The sequence below is a fragment of the Tursiops truncatus genome, chromosome 13 (genome assembly GCF_011762595.2).
Source record: "Tursiops truncatus isolate mTurTru1 chromosome 13, mTurTru1.mat.Y, whole genome shotgun sequence".
NCBI classification, from domain to species: Eukaryota; Metazoa; Chordata; class Mammalia; order Artiodactyla; family Delphinidae; genus Tursiops; species Tursiops truncatus.
The window spans coordinates 32,973,751-32,993,759 of record NC_047046.1 but is presented as its reverse complement, the minus strand read 5'-3'; the positions used below and the strand labels follow the sequence as shown (position 1 = coordinate 32,993,759).

The window sequence follows — 20,009 nt, the reverse complement described above, 5'->3', positions numbered from 1 at the left end:
GCAGCAGAAAAGAATTTGTCTCCAGTTCCACCCCAGGGACAGGCAAAGCCCAAGACAAACAGCTGAACACGCAGAGCTGGGAAGTCCACGTGCATTTACTATCTATTAAGCCAGGAAGGTAAAGGGCATGAAATACATGTTCCCACTCATTCCTAAAACCAAAAGCTCTGTGCTGGTTCATGTAATAACCAAGGGGAAGCCCACCTTGATCCTACGCCGAATGAAGTTCTGTCGGCCCCTTCAAAACCCCATAACTTTATACCAAGACAGATACAAGGAGGAGCTTAACAGATGCATTTATTTTTATGGCTGAGTTTTCTTAGGATTCTGCCGATGCGGCACCTACCTGTCGAGTGCAGGGATTGACTTTCTTTCCTCCTTCCAAGAACTTATCAATATCTGTTTCTTGCTGGAGACTTTCCATCTCACAAAGATCATGAAAGACACTCAGCTTTGCCCCATCTACTTACCTTTACTTCCTGAGATCAAAAGGCCACTTCTTAGCACGCACCCTTTTCTGCTCAAGCCTCAGGAACCCCCATCCCACAGCTGTCCTCAGACAGTGACAGTGAAGGCCTGTTAAGAAGTGCTTTCAGGGTCACGAGATCTAGAGGTTTGGAACAGCCTTGGGATGCCTCGTAGCCCCATGTGAAAGGACCAAAGAGTAGGGCGAAGAAAACTTGGCTATAAATGACAACATATTTCAAAGCTGGATATATTTTATTTATAAATAACATTTAGATACAGAGGTTAATCAGATATTCTCCAAGATCCCCAATGTACTAGCACAGACACACCAGAGAGGAAAGAGAACGTGTTTATGTGTTTCTGACATACGGCAGCAAAAGCCAAGGCTGGTTATATCCAGACATCTCAGTAAACAGAGTGCCAGATCACTTGCAAATTACAAGCATTGGGTTTATTTTGTTATTTGTGGGTACTCCTGAATAATTTCCCTTAATATCTTCATTCCTATTATCTAGGCTGTACAATTATATCACATCCATTATATGACTTCAGGTCAACTTAAACTCATTCTTCAATTGTCATGAGTACTACTTAAAGAAAATTATGAACAAACCATATTTAAATGTTAACCCCTCTGCTCCCTCCCACAGACATTCCCCCTGTGAATTTATTCCATCTGTACATGGTGTGAGACAGTCTAACAGAACTGATAAGAGATTGTTTTCATTTATTTCTCTATAGTATCCATTCTGGAAAGTGTAACATATTGGAATTCTAGAAGCATGTCTTAATATCAGTCACACTTCATATGTTGATACTTTGCTTTTTAAAAAACTATCAAACGTAAACATTGATACTCTGAAGCCCAAAAATTTCTAACAAAGATCAAATTCTTCATCTGTTCCCAGTAGCATCAACTCAGTAACTGTTGGGAAACCCAGGAAATGGGACTCTAAGGACACAGAAAGCTGTGCGGTACCCACATGAGAGTGGAGCGGAAGTCATTCTGTTGCAACAGAGATGGCTTTATTCATTCACACACATATGGTCCCATGACTGCTTTCACAGCATGGTCGCTTTGTTGATCCCACTGTATTTTCACGTTTCAGTTGAGGAAATGATTTTCCCATTTTATGTGTCATTCATTCCTGATATGTATGATTTTCATAATCTCAAAAAAAAAATCTAATTTGTGGATGGGAAAAGAAAAGTTCCTATTAGCAAGGTACTAGTGCAAGTGCATAGTCTGATGGCAACACAGCATTTATAAGTCCCCAGAGCTCCTTCCAAGGACCCTGCACCCCGTAAGCTGACCCTAGGATATCTCCAAGATGGAATCTACAACTCCAGTTTCTCTTCAAGGGGCTGCCGACATCGGCGACTCATGCATTTAGATTCACCCATCTTATTTTCATCTTGAAATGGAAAAAGAAATCCATAATATTTCCCAAGGATTTCTGCACAGAGAGGAAACATTAACTATCAAACAACTGACAGAACTGAGACTGAGTTCTGGAAAAGCTGGGGTCCTCCTTTTTAAAAAAACAATATATATAAATACATGCTTTGGAAGATCCTGAGGGACTTAGAATTTGCCTTTGCTTAATATGATCTTGGACCTGAACCCACTTTAGTAAAGCCTTCAATTCCATATCTGAGGACTGTAACACCATTCCTTTACCTTTCCAGCACATCTTGTTTAAATATTATAAAGATCACAGTACAGCTCTCGGTGTTTCAGCAGAAAGAACTGCTGGTTAAGGTCACAGACAGAATGCATACAAGGCCAAAGTAAATAAACATAGGGAATCATTTAAAAAAAAAAAAAACCAACTTTAGAAATGAATTGTGCTGCAAAACTACTTTTGCAATGACAGTGTCATGTTTGGCCCGACTACGTTTCAGAGGCACTGCGTTAATATAAACAGAAGCATCTAATGCACTTTTGCAGAACAGTGCTTCTCGGCCAAGGCCTAGTGTGAATTCATCCTACTGCTAGGTGTCGCTGACACTTCGGTCCGCTTTACTGGCAACATTTTTGGCAACGCATCCTATGCTAAAAAAAAGGCTGGAAACCAAGCGTGTGACAAGAGCCCCATCCACCGTGTTACTTCTTTTCATGCTTCTTGGTTAATTCCCCCGCGCCCGGCCGGAAGCTGCCCCGAGGGGTGTCGCCAGCCCCGGCTTCCCTCTGCCGACTCTCCCGGGAGACCTGCTGCACAGCCCGCAGGATGGCATTCTGCACGATCTGTTTGCTGGCGATCTGCAGCTTCGCCTCTTCAGGCTCACTTCCAGGTTTCTCACCTAGCCGAGAATACAAAGGGAGGTGAAAAGAACAAGATTAATTAATTAATCTTAATTAATTAATTAATTTTGGGAACTGTGACAGGCAAAGGCAGGTAGGAAAGGAGACTCTAACAAAGGTAATATCTCTAGAGGGACCCACATTAGTTGCGGGGGTGCCCTACACAGCACACACCACTCTTGTCTCCACGTCTCCCTTTCCAACACAACCTCCATGTGTCTGCCCCAGCGATGCACCCAATTTCTATTCTCATCATCCCAGCATCCTCTGCTGCTAGCGGTGGACATGAGACATAGTCCTGGCCAGTGAGGACCCTGGGAAAGTTTCTGGAAGGGGGACGGACTCATGCCCCCTTTGGCACCTTCCCTTTCTTCCTATGCAGGATGCAGACATTACACCTTTAGGTGCTGTAGCCGTCTTACAATAAGCATGAGAAGAAAGCCAACATTCTCGGCATGGTTGGGGAGAAAAAAAAAAGAACCCATTTGGAAAGCATCATTCAGCATCTGTACCAATCCAGTACTTCTGGACTTCTTTGTATCCAGTACTTCTGGACTTCTTTGTATCCAGTACTTCTGGACTTCATTTGGAAAGCATCATTCAGCATCTGTACCAATCCAGTACTTCTGGACTTCTTTGTATCCAAGATAAATACACTTCTTTTTGTTTCATCTGCCATTAGTCAGGTTTTATGGTACTTGCAGGCAAACATATGCTTAATGGATACAACTTCACTTGGGGCTGGAGAAGAACAGATTATTATTGAATTCATATTAAGCTCCATGCTGCTCCTGGAATAGCACCCCAAGGAATGAAACCATTCATTCCTCAGAATCCATCCCCCATGATTTAGAAGAACAGGGGTTGGCATACTTTTTCTAATGAGGACCAGACAGGAAATATTTTAGATTTGTGGGCTCTACAATCTCTGTAACAAATACTCAGCTCTGCTGTGGTAACCTGAAATGAGCTATTAAAAATAAGAAATAAGAATAAATTTAAAAAGCAGGCTGCAGGCCAGATTTGGCCCATGGACCATAGTTCGCCACCCCGATCTAGAATGGTGGGAATTTTCTAATTAGAAGGCAGGCAGTCCACCTAACACTGACCTTTCTCCTTCTTCCTTAAAAACAAGACAAAACCCTGATTTTACTTGGGCAGCTCTGTAACTAGGTAGAGCTAGGTTCTGACCAGTGAGGTGGAGGTTCATTTAGTGAAAATTCTGGAAGAGGTCTTTAAGAGGGAAAAGGAAGGTAAAGGCCCTTTGCCCCCTCCCCATCCTACTGCCTGCAACTCTGAAACAATGGTTGTCTCTACCAGGGCTCTTGGTAACCAGGAGGGAACCTTCAGAATGGAAACCATTTTCAGGGATTTGGGAGGAAAAAGTTAGAAGGAGCTTGCATCCAGTGACCACGAAGCCACCATACCAGTCCTCAGCTGCCCACCTCCAGACCTTTCTCATGTTAGAAAAAAAAAATACATCTTATCTGAAGCACTATTATTCTGAACTTTCTTTAATCATGCAGCAAACTTCACACGAACTCATACGTGGCAGAATGATCATGAATCTAACGTTGGCTGAAGTGCCAGTATGAAGAGTTAAAATTCCACCTGCTTATATTTAGAACAATAAGTAGAATGGGCATCATTCCTTACTCAAAATCATCTCTTCCAATGTTACCTCTATTCAAATATTCTGCCATGAAAATGTATTTTAAATGGGGGCTGGCTTTCACCAGGACTGATGATTAACAACAGAATTTATACACCCGTGAGAAAAACATCACACAAGAGAACACTGCATCATTCTGGAAGACCAGACATATCTTTTCTCTTTAGACGTGTAACCGTCATTTACTCAGCATGTGTCACTAGCACTATCCCCTGAGGGATTTACAGTCTAATGAATGAGGCAAAATGAATGTATTCAAAACTAAAGGATGGTCGTCGCTCCCACCCCCACCTCCCAAAAACAGCAGAAGAAAGTGAGCAATCTACACCAAACCAAGCAGAGAAGCAGTAGAGCCCAGAGTCGCGATGTGTAACATACTGAAACTTTAAATTGGCAGAGAAGAATACTTCGAATATTCTCTTAGAAAAAGAGTGAACAGTAATATCAAGAGACGCGAGGGCACAGCAATTAAGGATACGTGTTTTGAAGCACTTCAGAGTCGGGTCCAAGTTCCTTCTACCACTTACAGCCGTGTGATCTTGGGCAAGTCACCTCGCCTTCCTAAGTCTGTTTGCACATCTGTAAAATGGGCAAGTAGTATCTATTTAGGGGTGGTTGCTAGAAGATCAAGTGACATAACACCTATTCATCACTCAGTGAGGTTCCTGAGCACTGAGTGTCCACCACTGTGTACTGGTTGGGGTACAGACTGGGCAGTTGTAACGGAGAAACAAACATAGAAGAGCTGACACGGGAAGACGTGTTGCCTGCTCTCGCCTGTAACAGCCCAGAGGTTCTCCTGCGAGTAGGTGGTCCTGCTCCAACAGGTTCTCTCAAGAGCCCACTCCCTTCCCTCTCATTACTCTGCCCTCAACTGTAGGGGTGGAGCCTATTAACCAAGGTCCCATCTGGGGCTGGAAGGACGCCAAAGAGAAAAGGGAGGGCAGGTCAGTTCCTTTTGAGGAATTGCCACAGACCCTGTGAATATCACTCTGCTCACATTTTATGGCGGGAAACTGAATCATATGGGCACACCTACCACACAGGCGACTATGAAATACAGTCTTCAACCGGGTAGCCATATGTCCAGCTACAACTCAGGGAGGTTCTATCGCTAAAACAAAGAAGCAGTTACTTCCACACAAGGGCAAGGCTAAATTGAAAACAGGGAGGATATACACTTGCACTCCCTGATCCTCAGGGAGCTCTGGCTACGACCAACAAAGAGCATAAGTGTGTGGACAAACAAAAACAGTTCAAACGGTCCATGTTTGCTCCTGGAAAGAGTATCTTAGCCAAACCAGATCTGTGTTAACTCTAAAAAGTCCCTAGTGTGAAGCTACTTTTCAATCTTTGGATGGAGGAAGGAAGAATCTAAGGATAAGAGTAAGCTGATTTCTTAGACAGAAAGAGAAAGAGAAGAAAATCTACTCTAAATTTAGCTGTGACTTAATATCTGAGCTAAATCGTCTTCCCCTCATCCATCCATTATGAAGATAGGGACTTCCCTGGCGGTCCAGTGGTTAGGACTTTGCCTCCCAGTGCAGGGAGTGCGGGTTCCATCCCTGGTCGGGGAGCTAGGATCCCACATGTCTCACGGCCAAAAAGCCAAAACATTAAAAAAAAGACAGAAGCAATATTGTAACAAAGTCAATAAAGACTTTAAAAATGGTCCACATCCATTATGAAGATAAACTGATTAAAAAGTCAAAGGCAGGGCTTCCCTGGTGGCGCAGTGGTTGAGAGTTCGCCTGCTGATGCAGGGGACGCGGGTTCGTGCCCCGGTCCGGGAAGATCCCACATGCCACGGAGCGGCTGGGCACGTGAGCCATGGCCGCTGAGCCTGCACATCCGGAGCCTGTGCTCTGCAACGGGAGAGGCCACAACAGTGAGAGGCCCGTGTAGCGCAAAAAAAAAAAAAAGTCAAAGGCAGTCTGCATGATGCTGTGTCTGGAGCATCCCTTTGGTGACTTGCAAGGCTGGTATAACCTTAACTGCCCTCATTACCACTTTGCTCTGGGTCAGGAATATCTATCTACAGTGAGGATGTGGGACAAAAAAGAGCTGCAACAAGCTGGAACAGAGAAAGACAAGGATGAAGAGGAGGGTAAAGCCACTCAGAGCATTTAGAGAATAAAAGCAAAAGAAAAAGTTACATATGGCACCACAAAAGGCTCTAAGCAGCCAAAGCAGCCCTGCAAAAGGAGAATAAAGCGGGAGGCAACACACTTCTCAATTTCAAGCTACTTATAAACACTACACTAATCAAAACCATATGGTACTGGCATAAAAACAGACATATAGACCAATGGAACAGAACAGACGGCCCAGAAATAAAGCCATGTATATACGGTCAACTAATATTTGACAAGGGAGCCAAGAATACCCAATGGAGAAGACAGTCTCTCCAATAAATGGTGCTGGAAAAATTGGACATTCACATATGAAAGAATGGAACTAGACCCCTATCTCACACCACTCAGAAAAACTAACTCAAAATGGATTAAAGACTTAGATGTAAGACCTGAAACCATATAATTCCTAAAAGGAAACATAGGGAAAAAAGTTCCCTGACAAGAGTCTTGGCAATGAGTTTTTGACTGTGACACCTAAAGCACAAGCAACAAAATTAAAAATAAACAAGTGAGACCACATCAAACTAAAGAGCTTCTGCACAGCAAAAGGAATGAAAAATGAAAATTTCAAAAAGGAAAAGGAAACCTATAGAATGGGTGAAAACATTTGCAGATCATATATCTGAAAAGGGTTAATATCCAAAATATATAAAGAACTTATACAACTCAGTAACAGAAAAACAAGTAATCCAATTGAAATATGGGCAAAGGAGCTGAACAGACATTTTTTCCAAAGAAGATATTCAAGTGGTCAACAGCTACATGAAAAGATGCTCAACATCACTAGTCATTAGGGAAATGCAAATCAAAACCACAATGAGGTATCTCCTCAGGTCTGTGAGAATCCTATCATCAAAAAAACAAGAGATAGGGCTTCCCTGGTGGCACAGTGGTTGAGAGTCCGCCTGCCGATGCAGGGGACACGGGTTCGTGCTCCGGTCCGGGAAGATCCCACATGCCACGGAGCGGCTGGGCCCATGAGCCATGGCTGCTGAGCCTGCGCGTCCGGAGCTTGTGCTCCGCAACGGGAGAGGCCACAGCAGTGAGAGGCCCGCGTACCGAAAAAAAAAACAACAAAAAAACAAGAGATAAATGCTGGCGAGGATGTGGAGAAAAGGGGGCCCTGGTGCACTGTTGGTGGGATTATATATTAGTGCAGCCACTATGGAAAACAGTATGGAGGTTCCTCCAAAGATAAAAAATGGGACTACCATATGATCCAGCAATTCTGCTTCTGGGCACATATCCAAAGGAAATGAAATCAGTATCTTGAAGAGATGTCTGCACCCCCATGTTCATTGCAGCATCATTCATGACAGCCAAGACGGGGAAACAACCTAAGGGTGCATCAACAGATAATGGATAAAGAGGTTGCGAGATACACATACAAACACGCACACACACACACACACACACACACACACACACACACACACACAATGGAATACTATTCAGCCATTAAAAAGGAAGGAAATCCTGCCGTTGTGACAACATGGCTAGACCTTGAGGACATTATGCTAAGTGAGATAAGTCAGGCAGAGAAAGAAAAATACCATATGATCTCACTTATATGTGGACTCTAAAAGAAATCAAAAAACAAAAAACTCAAACTCATAGAAGAAGAGATCAGACTTGTGATTACCAGAGGTGGGAGATGGGGGGTGAAGGAATTGGATGAAGGTGGCCAAAAGGGACAAACTTCCAGTTATAAGATAAATGAGTACTGAGGATTTAATTTAATGTACAATGACTATAGTTGTCATTTGAAAGTTTCAAATATAAATTTGAAAGTTGCTAAGAGAATATATCATAAAATTCTCATCACAAGAAAAAAAATTTTTCTTTTTCTTTTTTTGTCGTTGTATCTATGCGAGATGATCGATGTTAACTAAACTTATTGTAGGAACCATTTCACAATATGCATAAGTCATTATGCTGTCCACCTTAAATTTTTATGATGATGTATGTCGAGTATATCTCAATAAAACTGAAAGAAAAAAGTTACATTAACCTCAGATACATGTTGTGTGTTAGATTCCTTGGCATGCAAGGAAAGATACTCTCTTCTGCTTCCTTAAGTTTTTTTGGGGGGTGGGGGTGGGGTAGGGGGTGTTGCTGTGGGGATACACGTGTCACAGCCAGACGTCATGGAAATGGTCGGCTGAGTCTCGCATTTCAGTTCAGAAATTGTAATAACCCAATATAGCTCCAGTGATTGGATTATCTAGATTATTCTCTGCTGTTAGAGTTTCAACTCTCCACCGGCTGCTTCCAACTAACAACTCTCCCTTTCTTCCAGCCTGACTCCCTGACTTCATGGCCTTTACTTATTCGTGACCTGTAGTGCTTCGTGATTTTGGACACTGCCTTCTCTCTGAGAACCTTTCAACTAAGATTCTACTTGCAACTGCCTGATTCTGGCCATTTCTTCAGTTGAAATTCCTGTGCAAGAACACGAACGACTCAACCACCGTCATCCCTGAGATACAGGACTTTCATGCCAGGCCATCGATTGAACGCCTGGGGCTCATTCTGACCCAATCAGGTTGGATCAAGAGGTGGAACACAGGAAGGAACCACCCAGGCCCCCTGGGGGGCAGAGCACGGGGTGCCGGTGAGGGTGGAGGAAGCAGGCACGCATCCAGTGTAACAACTCGCTGGTGCTCCTCTGGCATTCACATAGAAGGACAGGGTCTCTGAGAACACCCCCGTGGACACCCTGAATATAAGTAAGTGTGAAGAAGTGCATTACGCGGGGCGGAAGGCAGAGCCAGCCACAGAAACCCTCAGAGTCTTGCCATTTAATTACATGCATTAAATTTACTTGAAATTAATGAATCACCCACATGTCGTAGGTGGCCAATTGCCTAGTGTTAAATGATGTAAACGTCCTCTAGCCTAATTAGTGTTTACCAAATCCTTTTGGTATTTCACAAAAGATGATGCATCAATTTAATTAGCTTTAAACTCAAAATGCCCAATATAAATACGCTGAAATCAAGAACGTGATGTAACCTAATTCGTCTTCAGCGTCTTTCCACCCTGAATCATAACCCACTCCCCCACCACCACCCCACACACACACACTCAGACATCCCTGTGGTCGTGCTTCCCTGAGCCCCCCCCCCCCCGCTCACCCCGCCCTCAGATCCTGCTGTTCCACCTGCCCCAGCCCCGGAAGGCAACTGAGGACCTCCATTGCAATGTGGTTAATAACTGGTCTTAATTCCTTATTCATATCCATTAAAACCATGCCTCTAAGGACCATAGGAAGGTCCTCCTGATAAAAATATACACTGTTTGGGCTTCCCTGGTGGCACAGTGGTTGAGAGTCCGCCTGCCAATGCAGGGGACACGGGCTCGTGCCCCGGTCCGGGAAGATCCCACATGCCGCGGAGCGGCTGGTCCCGTGTGCCATGGCCGCTGAGCCTGCGCGTCCGGAGCCTGTGCTCCGCAACGGGAGAGGCCACAACAGTGAGAGGCCCGCATAACACACACACACACACACACACACACACACACACACACACACACCCCAACACACACAATGTATTTATTTATATATATATATACACACACACACACACCCCCCAACACACACAATGTATTTATTTATATATATATATACACACACACACATACACACACAATGTATTTATTTATATATATATACACACACACACACACACACACACACACACACACATACACACACACACACACACAGTTTTTTCCCCTAAGAACCTAAGTGTCATTTACCTCTATGACATTAACCTATTATATTGCAGTTTGGTGGATTTGAGAAAAGGTCAGTGTTCCCATTTTTGAGGCAGAATCCAATTAGTGGTTCTCCCTTGGTCGTACAGAGGAGGGGGGCAGAGGCTGTATCAGAAGCGGCATCTCTAGCTGTTGCCTCTCCCCATTAATATGCAAGTTACAGACGTCCCTATCAGGACAGGATGGGGCTCGACCACCACAGCCTGCCCCCTCCCTCCAATTCAGTGCTGCTGATGGTGACCAGGGAGCATACTTTTTATCTTCCCCTCTGACTGCTTGAGACTATAAAGACAGGATTATCATTCATCAATGACTAGCACACGAAGCACAGAACAAGAACTAATTCCGGTCCCTTTATTAATGGAATGATAGTCTATTTTCCAGCTCTGTAACTACAGGAATTTTCCATGATGGACCAGATGTTAGCTCTCACTCATCTAGGCCAAATGCCAACGAAGCCCTCCTGGCTGCCCTGCTTTGCCACTGAGCGAGCAAGGTGAAGTGACATGAATTCCCAGGGTTTTCCAAAAGGCAGACTTGAGATATGGAAAGCAAGACAGGTATGGCAGGTGGGGGACACTTCTAAGTCATATTTGATTACCACTACCACCCCTATCAAACCAAGTACAGGGCCTGAAGAATCACACTGACTCTGCCTGCAATGGCCAGGCCTCTCAATTCAGAATGTGGCAAGCTACTCTTAGAAACTACACAGAATTCGTTATTAAAATGTCCTACAGAACAAGGTAAGATGAATCAGAAAGATATTTATAGAGCATCTGCATGCAGGGTGCTGTGAAGAGTAACATAGGCCACGAGGCCAAAGTGTTTCATTCACGCATGCATTCATTCATAGAAGAATTACCGAGCAGTTGCTATGTGACAAATACTAGGCTAGATATCAGAGGTGAAAAAGGATGAGTCCTGGATCCCGCCTTATTGGAGTTTAGAATCTAGTGGAAGAGTCAGGCGTTGATCAAATCATCCATTAGGTTTATAATTTTGAGCTGCGATGCACGCCATGAAGGGGGAGCATATTACAAGGGGAGCTGATGTAGTCTGGGGGCCAGGGAAGGATGCCCAGATGGAGGACTTGAAGGGTTCACAAGGCATCAGCCCATACAAGGAAGGCTGTGGGAACAAGAAGCGAAGAACTACGCAGAGGCAGACAGATCAAACCCAAATGGAAAGTCCCTGGAGTGTGTGGGGCAGAGCCCTGTGGGGACCTGAAGGCTGGGTACCACGGGGGGAGGGGGAAACGGGAGATGCTGTGGAAAGTGGCCCAGCCCAGACGGTGGAGGTCCTGGGAGGCTGGGAGGTGGCGGGTCTTTTCCTGAGAGTAACACTGCATCATCACCAAATCTGTGCCATGCAGGGCGGCTGGGCAAGTGTGAGGGGAGTTACGTAATCCAGGTGGGAACGTGCGGCTTTGGAGCAGGCCTTGAAAGACAGTTGGAATTTGGAAACAGAAAAAAAGGGAACTTCTTTCCCTGACCCTGGCGGGCAGGACAGACGTGTGACTCACGGACTTACTGTGTCCTAGAAAGCTTTGCCCTTGTAGAGCTATCTCATTATTTTAGAACATAATTAAACTTATACTATATGACTGGCCTCCCATGTGTTATTTTTAGGAGAGCCATAAAGAATCATGCCCATAAAACTTGAAGAGGAAAAGACAGTTTTAATCTAGAAATCAAATTTGAGTATTTTGGTCAAAAAAGAGCAAAGGTAATTTTGAAAAAAGAATAACAAACAGGGAGGACCTGTTTCAACAGCTCTCAATACTAGTCATAAAGCTACAGTAATTAAGAAAGTGGGATATTGATATAGCAGTAGAAAAACTGACCAGTAGAATAGAATAAGGAGTCTAGAAACAGCCCTCCACATTTGGGGTCACCTGATTTACGAAAACACCAACACAGTAGTGGAGTAGGGAAAGCACGGCATTTTCAAGCAATGGGGTCGGGCCTAGTAGTTATTCATATGGAAAAATAAAGAATTTTGACTACCTCACATTATGAGGTAAAATCAGTTCCAGGTGGATTTCATATTTGTATTTGAAAAGCAAAACAAGCTGGAGCACAGAGGATTTTTAGGGCAGTGGAAATATTCTGTGTGACACTATAGTGGTGGATACACGTCATCATACATTTGTCCAAACCCATGGAATGTATTAATATAAAACCAAGAGTGAAGCCTGATGTAAACTACAGACCCTGGGTGATGACGTGTCCACGTAGGGTCACTGACTGTAACAAATGCGCCATCCTGGTGGGGATGTTGATTAGGGGGGTGGCTGTGCATGTGTGGGGCAGGGCGTATTTGGGAAATCTCTCTACCTTCCCCTTAATTGTGCTCTGAACTTAAAACTGCTCTTCAGGAAAACAGTGTTTAAAAGACTATCAAGCTTTTAGAAGAAAATATAAAAGAATATTTTTATGACCTGGGAGTAGGCAAATATTTCTTAAACAGGACACAAAAAGTAACAACCATAAAGGAAAAAATTCATAAGTCAGGCTACCTTAAACTAAGCAGTTTTTGTCATGGAAACACACATGCACACACACACACAAGAGAAAAAAGCTTTTCACTTGAGGAAGCTGAGGCAGGAAAAATGTCTGTAAAAATACCATCTTGGAAATGCTTTAGGTATTTAATTTTCTGAACACCTGGATAGCAAATAACTCCATCAAGACTAGGTTATGAGTTCCAAGAGACGCGAAAGGTGGTTTTGACCTCCACATGCATTTCTGCAAAATTCAGCTTCAAGTTTCCCTCCTTTCGCCCCAAAGACGAAGGAACCCCAACTCCTCTGGTTCCTAGTTTTTTGTGGCCAGTAGCAGCTCTAGAATTTCTATGCAGGAGGGATTCGGGAATGGCAATGCAGAGGAAAGGGGAAACCAAGAATCTGTCCCCAAACTACGGGTGTGCATGACACTTTCCATAAGACTGAAAACAAGTCCATTATCCACATCAAACAACAGGGGGCGGGAGGGGGAGATGGGCCCCCGACCACCCTGTGACAGCCACTGCCTCTCTTCTCAGCTTTTCTAATCACCTCACTTCTCCCGGGTGGCCATGTCACCCACTGCCTGTCCTCCCCTCCCAGGGCCACCAAACAAACCCAGCTGGCCAAAACTGTGGGCTCCCGCAGTCCCCCGTGCCAGGGATGTGCCAGGAAGGGACAGCAGGTGGGGTCACAGCCCAGATGGCCACTCTGGAAATATGGGAGCCCGGTATTAAGGGGACAGAAAAGGTAAGCACCATGTGAGCGCATGTTAAAAAAGGCGACATACTGGACCCGAAGAGAAAGCAGAACCAACCTGGGGACGCTGGGGATCGCAGATGCCCCTCCCACCCTCGGAGCCAGGTCCCTGCCCCAGGCCTTCCCTCCACCCCCGAGGCTCGGCTCCCCCCACCGCCCGGTTCTGCAGCCTCTGCTTCCCCCTAGTGGCCACTTCTGGGGTTGCTGCAGACCCGGGATGGATGGATGGATGGATGGATGGATGGATGGATGGATGGATGGATGGATGGATGGTGTGTGTGTGTGTGTGTGTGTGTGTGTGTGTGTGTGTGTGTGTGTGTGAATACTTTGAGTGTATGAGTGTGTGAGTGTGTAAATGTGTGTGTGAGACTGTCGGCAGGGGAAATCTTTGATTCATGAGACAAGGCTGTGGTTTTATTTAATCAAACACAGTAAGAATAACCAGCACATCCATTGTACTTTCTGACCACAGAAACTCTCACAAGGCCATTTAATTTGTCCTCCCAAGAGTTCTGGAGCAGCTGGAAATACAGTCCAGAGGTTCCCTGTCCTCATTCAGATGAAAATTACTTGACCGAATTACCAGATCTCTTAAATATTTAACAGAAGATTCTGAGTTCCTAGGCAAAACTAGCCACATGCTCTCCCTTCCTACTCAAAATGGAAAGGGAGGAAGGAGGAAGAGGAGGAGAAAGAGAGGGAGGAAGGAAGGAACTGATACCAGCTCTCTGAGTGCCTTCGGAGGAATCCTTAAAAAGCAAAAACAAGGGGCTTCCCTGGTGGCGCAGTGGTTGATAGTCCACCTGCCGATGCAGGGGACGTGGGTTCGTGCCCCGGTCCGGGAAGATCCCACATGCCGCGGAGCGGCTGGGCCCGTGAGCCGTGGCCGCTGAGCCTGCGTGTCCGGAGCCTGTGCTCCGCAACCGGAGAGGCCACAACAGTGAGAGGCCCGCGTACCGCAAAAAAAAAAAAAAAAAAAAAAAAGCAAAAACAAGGACTTCCCTGGTGGGCCAGTGGTTACGCCTCCATGCTCCCAGTGCAGGCAGCGTAGGTTCGATCTCTGTCTGGTATCCTGCATGCCACATGGTGCGACCTTATAAAAAAAAAAAAAAAGAAGGATCCCTCTTGTACTGTCCTCCCTAAAAATAAACAGCGTAATCCTCACAATCACTGTTTTTCTGCTAAAGAAGGAATCAAATTCCCAGCTGTGACAAGTCTTCAGTGCAAGATTACATTTTAATGTCTTGTCTGAAGACTCTCTCAATAGTCATTCTTCATCCCTGGAGGATGGGAGTATATTGCAGGACTCTCAGGAGGATAACCAGAGGAACACTATCCTCTGATGTAAAGTAAAAGCATTCCTACTCTCCTTGAAGGAGCAGCTCCCAACCTTTTGAAGATGATTCCTTTGTCACGTCAAAGTATTTCACATAGCCCCTCATGACCCAATGACAGAAAGAGGCTATGAATTCAGAAATTCTTTTAGATGAATGAAAATGTTATTAATCTCCACAGTCTCCATATACGTTTGAAAACTTGCAGAAGTTCTGTGAGGCCGTGTCGTCCAGCCACAGGAAGTGTGTGCTGCAGGTGCAGCATCCCTGTCCCTTGAAACAGCTCATGGCCCCCAGGGTCCCTCTTGCTCCCACATCACCCTAGAGATGCTAGAAGCAGTGAGAGGCAGACAGATGCTATAAACGAATTCCTGATGGAGGGACGTGAGCAGAAGCCGGGGCGTGCTGTGGAACTAGCCTTCCAACAGCCATCCTCAAGTCTACTTGCTCCTCAATAGTCACTCACGAAACACTGATTACATGTCTAAATGTGCCAGGTTCGCACAAGACAGGCCAAGTTTTCACCTTCCGGAAGGATGTGATGTCTAAGCTTTCTCACAGTTTTTAAGGATCATAAAATATTTTAAGACTTAAAAAGATGAACAGGGATAAAGAATCAAGTCTCTCAGTTCTTTAAGCAGAGAAATGGAGACCCAGATACTGTGTGAAGCCACTCACTGGGGTCCCACTCTGTACGTCCCTGAGCTGGGATTAGAACTGCCTGCCAGGAGTCCTTTCCGTGACGCCTCCCTGCTGTCACCTGGTCTCCAGAAGGCAAGGAGTTGGCAGCTCGGAATGCAGCCCAAAGATGAACTCGTCCTCTGCACAGCATGGAAACCACATAAACACATGCCAGGGCTTGTTTCCTAATTTTTTTTTTTTCCCCACATCAAGCCATTGTCCTGTTATTACACCTTTTATTTATCCTTCCACTTGCTCCTCTGACAGAAGCCAGAGGAACCTTTTTAAATGGAAACCCAATATGTCACTCCACGGCTCAAAACCTCCCCTGGTCTCCCACTGCAGCTGGAGTGAAAGCTCACTTCTCACCGTGGCTTTCAGGGCCCTGCTGACCAGGCACCTGTCTCTCGTCTGACCCCAAGCCCTCCCTCCTTCTCTCACTTGGTTTTGTGTTCAGTTCATCACTAGAAGACCCAGTGTTGAATGCCCATTAGCACTCACTGTGTGTCTTAGTCTGTTCAGGCTACTATAACATAAATACCACAGATCAAGGGGCTTAAACATCAAACATTCATTTCTCACAGTTCTGGAGGGTGGAAGTCTAAGATCAAGGTGCCCACAGATTCGGTTTCTGGTGAGGGCCTGAGTCTTGGTTCACAGATGTCTTTTCACTGTGTCCTCACATGGTGGAGGGGTGGAGAGATCTCTCTGGGGCCTCTTTGATAAGGGCACTAATCATATTGATGAGGGTTCCACCCTCATGACCTAATCACCTCTCTAAATCCCCACCTCCTAATACTATCACATTGGGGGTTAAGATTTCAACATATGAATTTGGGGAAGGACCCAAACACTGAGCCCAGAGCACTGTGAGACCCTGAGCAAGCCAATTTCCTCCCCTATAAAGTGGGCACAATAATAGCACCTCCCTCATAAGACTGTTATGAAGATTAAATACGTGAATATTTGTGTGCTTAGAACGGTGACTTAAAGCAAGGAGTACCAAAGTCAGGGGTCCCCAACCCCTGGGCCACGGACCAGTACCGGTCAGCGGCCTGTTAGGAGCCAGGCCGCATGGCAGGAGGTGAGCAGCAGGTCCCCATCACTCCCCATCACTCGTATCACTGTCTGAACCATTCCCACCTCCTACCCCTATCCGAGGAAAAACTGTCTTCCATGAAACTGGTCCCTGGTGCCAAAAAGGTTGGGGACCCTGACCAAGGTGACTGTTAAATAAATTAAAATACAAAAGGCAAAAGAGTTTGGGTCTACATGGATTTCAAGCCGTCCACCTTTGTCTAAAATTCAAAACCTTTAACATGGGGCACTTGACCCTTGGTAGCAATGCCGCGTTCAGTTTTCTGAACTTAATCCTGAGAAGAAAAGTCTTTACTGCAGCTCTTTGAAAGTCTCTCATCAAGGGGGAATAAACAGCTGTCAGGAATGAACCTACCACCCATCTGCTTGCAGCAGCCTGGCCTGTGCTAATGGTCCGTCCTTCCTCACGAGACCATCAGCCCCCGAGAGCACAACCCCATCTGTCCTGCTCACCCCTCCGACCCCAGGGTCTAGCACAGCCCTGGTTCACAGCAGACACTCAGGATTTGCTGGGTGAAGGACTGCTGTACGGGGTGCTCAGTTTCTGTTCTCCAATCTGTTCTGTCTTCTCCTCTCTCTCTGCTCCCATTAATTCCCGGCTCTTGGCCGCCTTTGCTACGTTTTACTGCTTCACTGCAATGAGAGTCCAGCTCAGGAGGAAACAGCTGAGGAGACGTCCTTTTGGCACCAGCCCGGGCCTCCGTGCAGAAGGCACCCTGGCGTAAGAATATCAGAAAGGCTGCTCCAGTTTCTAGGCCACATCTAACCAGGCCAATGACGACCTTTGAAATTTTACAGCAAGTTCCTCTCTCTCGTTTCCTATCAGCCTGTTTTTCTCCCTTCTCTCCTCCTTTCTCATCCTTACAAGCCCGCTTCGTGTCAGTTCTCAGCACCCTCCATTTGGTTTCAAATACTTTTCAGAGCAAGGCGGTGTGAAAAGTCCCTTCAGAGGTTGAAGCGTGATTTTGTTCCTCCTGGTCAATCGTTTGCCATGAAGACTCTCCAGGCATTTATCAACTCCCTGAACCCTGCACACATCGGGCTCTAATGAATCAGGTCTCACAGCAGGTGCTCAGAGGCCGTCAGCCTGTGCAGAGGGGGCCCCTGTCCTAGAGGTACTGGGTTCGAACCCCACCTCCAGACTTCTCTGAGCTCACAGGAAGCCTTGCCTTCCTCACACAATACAATACACGCAAAAACACCTGATTTGTTTTTGTAGCAGAGGAGTGAGAAGGCAAATCACCACTGCTTCCCGTACAAATTGGACAAAGAGAGAACAGAACGCCTTCTTCAACCATGAAGCCGAGTTTCCCTTGGGCAAAATTCTAGTAGACGTGGCTTTCCTTTTATTATACCTTCTTATATAACCATGAGAATCTTGGCTCTTGTTGCTGTGTTGGGGTTAATTAGAAAATGAGAACAGGTGGCTGGAAATAGAAAAGGAAGTGAAGAACAAAATCAGATGCTTTATGTCTTTTTTTCTCTCCAGTGATATTTCAGAAGGAAGAAGAAGCTGAAGGAAAATAAACCCAGACGGTAGGAACCGTTGTTAGACCCACGTGACGGGGGCTCATTTCGCGTCTCGCCCTGGGTCGCAGGGAGCTTTGGCTGTCAGCCTCAAACCTCCAAGTCAGAGCACAGCAAATGCACTGAGCATCTGGTCTGAGAATCAGATTCGGAGAAAAGAAGGGAGGGAGGGAGGGATGAAGAAAGAGAGAAACAGTTTCTCTGAGGATGCAAATTAGCTACCCCAAAATAAAATTAAATCACATGCGTCTGATTGAAACTGTAGATAGTAAAAAAAAAAAGCTTCCAGCAAAGCAAACTACGGAAAATAGAAATTAACTACATAAGACACATTGTAACTAGTTTAAGACTCAAGACTTCACATTTACATATTATTTAAAGTGCTGCCATTTCTGTTTTAATGAGTGAAAATAACATATTTGCATAGGTTTGCACAGAGATCACAACAGAAATGCTTTCCGAGGTGTATTCCATAAATATGAGGATTGAAAGTGTTATAATAAATATTCCGATGCCATCAATAGTTGAATGTGATATGTGTTTGCATCGTGGTATATGGCAAATAAGGCTGAAGGGATTCTTTCAAATTCTGCCGTAAGTTCCAAATTCCCATTTTGTACAGATTTCTCTTTAAAGACCTAAAATCAGCACGACTAGGGGCATAAAGAGCAAAAGGGTCGCCCAGTCATGGCACAAGCAGCAGAAAAGAGTGAACACACAGAAAAGTGATACAGAGGATGATCCTTCACTGAAAAGGTGAGATCGAAGTGACGGGCCCCAGGCAGGTCACTGACCCTCAGGTGGGCTGGTGGTTCCCGAAACCCGGCATCACCAGAGCCACATAGTTAGAGTCATGTCACAGGGAAGACGGTGGGGGACGGGCTCAGAAGTTTACGTATTTAGTCACCACGGCAGGTAATTTTGATGCAGTTTCAGGTGTTATTTAATGCTCACCTTCAGTCTATACTCATGGAGCATGAGGAAATTCAGTGGGCAAGTGAGCATTTCACTGTTTACTTAATTAATGGGAACAACCAAACCGATAATCAAAGCCCCCAAGTGCGAGGGGTGTCTTTTCCATTTAGTGAATTAGCTGAGTGCCAGATCCCACGGCACTCTGGGAAACACTAATCAGACATTCATCTTCGACAAGGTTTGACCCATTAATTTCAAAATTCTAACTGTTGCTACATCTATGCCCCTCTCTTGGTCTCCAACCAGGGTTATGGAGATTAGTATTACTTCCAGGGTTTTCCTCTTTAATTATAGTTAAATTTGTCAAAGCTCTCAGGTTCATGGACAATGTAAGAAAACAACTTTTTTTTGAGGGAAATGGAGCTGCTTCTTTAATCATTTTTGGATCATTGAGAGATGGAAATAAATCAAGGAGAAAACCCTCAACGCCTGCTTTGTTTCGAGGCCAAAGGCATTATTGACCAGAAACACTCTCAAGTTAGAAGCTCTTATCTATGGAAAAATTCCTTCTCATATACACGGTTTAAATGCTTTGTATGTTAAAGTCATGTTGTCTTCTTGGCAGCCTTCAAGCTATTTATTTCAATACTTGATTGGAGTTAATAGATATGAATTAAAATGGATTCTAAGAAGTAATAAAATTAGAAGACATACTTCCAAATCTCTGAAGCTTTAACAGGTAGAATATTTGCAAATGATAAAAAAAATGCTGGCAGAAAATGTTATCAATATGTGTGTTCAGGCTGAACAACATGACTCAGTATCTTTTGGA

At 45.0% G+C, this 20,009-nt stretch overlaps 1 protein-coding gene across 6 annotated transcripts in view; it reads right to left on the bottom strand.

Annotated features, from left to right (window-relative positions):
- Positions 1–701: 701 nt before the first annotated feature.
- The window catches only part of AKAIN1 (A-kinase anchor inhibitor 1), a 79,772-nt gene continuing 60,464 nt past the window's right edge, over positions 702–20,009 (bottom strand). For 3 of the 6 annotated variants that reach the window (XR_012325333.1, XR_012325334.1, XR_012325335.1), the window contains exon 3: positions 2,635–2,772. Coding sequence is in view for 2 of the 6 variants with exons in the window: in XM_073790553.1 (XP_073646654.1) it covers positions 2,576–2,772; positions 7,792–7,894 (300 nt within the window). In the remaining 4 variants the exon portion in view is untranslated. Of the gene's footprint in view, positions 2,773–7,791; positions 7,918–14,591; positions 14,716–20,009 lie in introns of those variants that run through there. The other 3 variants (XM_073790553.1, XM_073790552.1, XR_012325337.1) reach the window with 2 other exon arrangements.